Below are 4971 nucleotides of genomic sequence, written 5' to 3' on the forward strand. Positions count from 1 at the left end.
TTCTTCGCAAACGCCGGTTACCAACTTGTTATTTGGCGACGAGCTTCAGTCGCAGCTTACTGCAATTCGAGCCTCAAACCGAATTAGTCACACGGCAGTGCACAATAGCACTAATAAATCTTTCACCAAACCTCCTTATCGCCAGAAACAGGACCAGCCTTTTTTAGGCAAGGGCCATTTCCAGTCCAGGTGGAAGCCCCAGAAAACCTGGAAGAAAAAGGAGGAAACCAGCAAGAAATAAATACTGCCGATGACATCATGTCCAAGCTCCACATGTTACATGTAACCCAATTTGAAGGCTTTATTCCTACACTCATGGCTTACCTTGTTGCCCAAACAAGTTGCTTCAAAAGCGGTAGGCTGGCACAATTTGTCCATTGTTGGCAAAGAATCACCTCAGACACTGAGATTCTTCAAATGGTGTCAGGACAATACATTGAATTTGACACTAAGCCTTGCCAAACACGCCCCCCTGCAGTGAAATGTTTTAGTGTAGAAGAAAATGCTATTATTTCCAAAGAGGTTGCAAGCTTGCTTCAGAAGGCAGTTGTTGTTGAAACCAGTCATGAACCAGGGGAGTTTATCTCTTCTGTTTTTGTGCGACCCAAAAAATATGGCTCTCACCGAATGATCCTGAACCTTAAAAACCTGAATAAGCATGTGCAATACAACCACTTTAAAATGGATACCCTTCAAAGTGTAATAAGTCTTATTACCCCTAACTGCTATATGGCCTCTGTTGACCTCAAGGACGCATATTACTGCGTACCTATTGCGGTTTCAGACCAGAAGTACCTTAAGTTTGAATGGGGTGGCAAATTGTATCAGTTTACCTGTTTTCCTAATGGTTTAGCTTTCTGCCCAAGGAAGTTTACTAAACTAAAGAAGCCAGCCTACTCTGTTTTGAGACAACTTGGGCATATAAACTCACCGTATATTGATGACTCGTACCTACAAGGTGGAAGTTATGAGGAATGCCTAGCTAATGTTCTAGACACTGTGAAAATGTTCCTTTCATTGGGTTTCATTATTCACCCTCAAAAGTCAGTTTTTATCCCTTCACAAAACTTATTATTTTTGGGGTTTGTCTTGGACTCAGTCCAGATGAAAATTTATTTGACCAATGAAAAAGTCGACAAGCTCAAATCAATTTGTACCAAGCTTATCAAGGCCAAAGAAACCACTATACAGGAGGTTTCAAGGGCCCTTGGGTATATGGTATCTAGTTTCCCAGGTGTCATGTATGGCCCGCTCTATTTCTGTCAGTTAGAGAGGGAGAAAACTCTTGCTTTAAGATATAGCAAGGGTGATTATGATGCTTGTATGGTAGTATCAGACAAAGCTGGTACAGAATTATTGTGGTGGAACACACACCTTGAAGCCAGTTACAATGTCATTAGTCATGGTGAGCCTACTGTTGTCATGTCAACTGATGCCTCATCCACTGGCTGGGGCTGCGCCCTAAACGATACCAGTACAGGTGGACATTGGACTGTAGAGGAAGCCAGAAACCACATAAACTATTTAGAGCTCCTAGCCATATACTTGGCTCTTAAATCTTTTTCACCTATCATTAATGGGCAGCATGTGAAGGTCATGGTGGATAATATGACTGCCCTGTCTGATATTAACCATATGGGTACTAGTAGCTCTGAAAAAAGAAATGACCTAGCCAAAGAAATTTGGTTATGGTGTGCCCAAAGAAATATTTGGCTGACAGCTGTCCATATCCCTGGTGTAGAGAATGTGGAAGCTGATAGACAATCTAGACGGTCTCACTCGCAACTTGAGTGGACACTAGACAGAACTATTTTCAGGGACTGCATCAATGCAGCAAAGGTTGAGCCCAACATTGACTTATTTGCTTCCAGAATAAACCACCAGCTTCAGCCCTATGTATCCTGGCATCCTGACCCAGGGGCTGTGGCAATTGATGCATTTCATTTATCATGGAAGCAATATGTGCCTTACATGTTCCCTCCATTTTCTCTTATCTCCAGAGTATTACAGAAGTTCCAACAGGAGAAAGTTCAAGGAATTATCATTATGCCAAAATGGCCAACCCAAACGTGGTGGCCTGTCTTGATGAGAATGCTGATCGACAATCCAGTACTACTACCCAAAAGAAAGAAACTGCTGTTTCTTCCGAGCAGTCCAGAAAAGATTCACCCTCTGTATCCAAAACTGGAGCTGCTGATGTGCCACTTGTCTGGAGATCCCTTGAAAGCCAAGGAATTTCGACAGCAGCTTCCAGAATCATTATGCAGTCCTGGAGACAGGGCACCACAACCCAGTACCAAACTTACTACAAGAAGTGGGAATCATTCTGCTGTCGACGGAAAATTAATCCCCTTTAGGCCACTTTACAGGATGGCATAAATTTCCTTGGAGACCTCTTTGCTACTGGTGTGGGATACAGCTGTATTAACACTGCACGTAGTGCGCTGTCCTCTATTATTGTGCTTCCTGGGAGTGTTCATTTTGGCAGCCATCCACTCGTTACCAGGTTTGTGAAAGGCGTTTTCGAAAGTAGGCCTGCCCTCCCACGATGCAAAGAAATATGGGATGTAAACTCTGTCCTAAAGGTACTTGCCACCTGGACTCTTGGAGTGGATTTAAGTCTGAGAGATCTGTCCTGGAAGCTTACCATGTTGCTTGCCCTCTTGTCTGGCCAGAGAGTACAGACGCTGAAGGCGCTTAATCTGACCTCAATGAATTTAACTGCAAACACATGTGTATTTACCATTGAAACACCACTGAAGACCACTCGGCCGGGCAAGCACCTAGGTCGAATTGAGTTTTTGGCATACGAGGCTGACCGGAACCTGTGTGTTGTACAACATTTGCACGCCTATATCGATAGAACATCTCACTTACGAGGAGAAACTGACCAGTTGCTGATTGGCTATCAGAAGCCTCACAAGCCTGTGTCAACTGACACTATCGCTCGCTGGATCAAGAATGTCATGGCCAAAGCAGGAATTGACACTAGTGTATATAAAGCACATAGCACAAGAGCAGCCGCCACATCAGCTGCAAAAGGGAAACAGGTCCCTATTGACACTATCTTGTCTGCGGCAGGTTGGAGTAGTGTGAGCACCTTTGCTCGGTTTTATGATAAGCCTATCCAAGACACTGCCGCAAACTTCGGACATGAACTGCTGCATAGTCACCGTTAAATGCTTTTTACACAGCTGTTTCAACCAGTATTGTTTACCATATTGTTACTGTTACTGTAAGGTTACTTGAAGAGACATGACATTTTGATGTGGTGTGTACCTTGTTACAGCACCCTGTTGTCATCTATATTGCATTAAATAGATTGATGTTCATGGTTTTGCTCATGATCATGACGCTTTAAAGTCTCACGTGACTCCTTAGCGACATTGACCAATGACGAAGTAGAATTGTAAAATTAAACGAAACTTACCTAAGTTGAAGTTTGATTGAGATTCTACGAAGTCATTGGTCTGGAGCTAGGGAGTCAGGTGCCCTCCCATCTGGGCTACCCACCCTACTGATTTACAACAGTCCTGATCATTCGCCTTTAAAGTGTGACCGCTCTGGTTTCGCGCGCATATCTCACCTGACTCCCTAGCTCCAGACCAATGACTTCGTAGAATCTCAATCAAACTTCAACTTAGGTAAGTTTCGTTTAATTTTACAATTAAAAGTGATGACGTCAGAAGTGAAACAAAGGCCAACGCTCTTCACGGGCGGTTACGGCCGGCACAGGCGTCAATAGGTTAGGGGTATTGAGCCGAAATAAATATTCGATTTTACTTACCATTTCGTTTATAATGAACAATTGATATTAAACAAGATAGAGATTTAAAACGATGCTTTCAAGCTTTACGAATAGAAGGTACTCGAAGCAATCGTCTTTATTGCCGCTATCGGAAATTATGCAAGTTCGATCTGTTAATAGGTAGTCGTAGGGGTTGAAAAAATTTTGAGCCACGCCCACAAAACATTATCTTGGTACCTCATAGGGGTCTTTTCAAAATTTTCGACGAGCAATCCAGCCCTTTTTATATGGGAGTCAGATCCGGAGGGGTGGAACAGGAACGTGCGCTAGTTTACAGAGTGAAATGGTTTTGGTGTGATAGAAGCAATTTGAGAGTCGTAATGGAAATGAGATGTATACCATTGATTTAAAAATCGTGTTTGTACAAGCATTATTGCCTGACGAAATTGGTGATGTGGCGTTCTTTTTGTGGATTCCGACGGTTAACAGTTATTGTTGGACCTTGTGCGGGATTGCCTGTTCCAGGCTCTCGGTCAGTGTGGACTATCAAAGAAAGTGGGCCGGCGACGGGAGAGCCTGTGTAGCGTTGCACTTTCGTCCTGCGTGGCAGACATGTCTAACACCTTTTGACCAATTGTATGCGTTTTTGTTTCTTCCAATGAAAATGCGTTGTGATCGTGTCCTCTGAGATTATTTTACTAGGGGACGGGACGGTGTTTGCCAGTTGAAAGCTCGAAATCTATCGATTGTGACTTTTATCGTGAGGGTGTTTTGCCGGATCTTTCTGCATGTTCCGAAACACATTTACAGCTGCCTTTGAAGCCTAATATTGTTGGTAAGAAGCTTTGTGAAGTGTAGTGTATTGTATTATGTTGTTTGTAGAAATGGAGTGAGCAATTTATATGGCTCAAGTCTACGAAGCCATTTCGACATGTTCATCAGCAATCTAAGTTTTGTTGATCGTGTTGCTTTCAAGCGGCACGAACTAAGCTGGCACTAGTTTGTATAGTCCACACTGTTGTGTTTTGAATTTTGCAATTAAGATCTGCCTCCGTCACGGGCATAAAGAAGCGCTGTCGTGCAGACAGAGCAAATTTTCACTCAGCTTATTACCACCTTGTATCGCCAAATGCCACCAAATATACAGCTTAGTTGGATAAAAATGCTATAGAGCAAAGCAAAAACAGTAGTTTCTAAATAATGTGCAGGATTGCAAGGATTAA

The 4971-nt window shown here is 43.0% G+C and overlaps 1 protein-coding gene across 1 annotated transcript in view; it reads left to right on the forward strand.

Annotated features, from left to right (window-relative positions):
• The window catches only part of LOC149097484 (uncharacterized), a 3032-nt gene extending 899 nt beyond the window's left edge, over nucleotides 1–2133 (forward strand). Inside the window, exons 1-2 of the mRNA XM_089279456.1 lie at nucleotides 1–282; nucleotides 2001–2133. The exon at nucleotides 1–282 is cut by the window's left edge and continues 899 nt beyond it. Of these exons, the coding sequence (XP_089135582.1) occupies nucleotides 1–241 (241 nt within the window). The 3' untranslated portion in view covers nucleotides 242–282; nucleotides 2001–2133. The remainder of the gene's footprint in view (nucleotides 283–2000) is intronic.
• Nucleotides 2134–4971: the final 2838 nt, after the last annotated feature.

This window comes from Orbicella faveolata, unplaced genomic scaffold (genome assembly GCF_042242905.1).
Source record: "Orbicella faveolata isolate gen_17 unplaced genomic scaffold, um_ofav_v1 contig_47, whole genome shotgun sequence".
In the NCBI taxonomy this organism is placed as follows: domain Eukaryota; kingdom Metazoa; phylum Cnidaria; class Anthozoa; order Scleractinia; family Merulinidae; genus Orbicella; species Orbicella faveolata.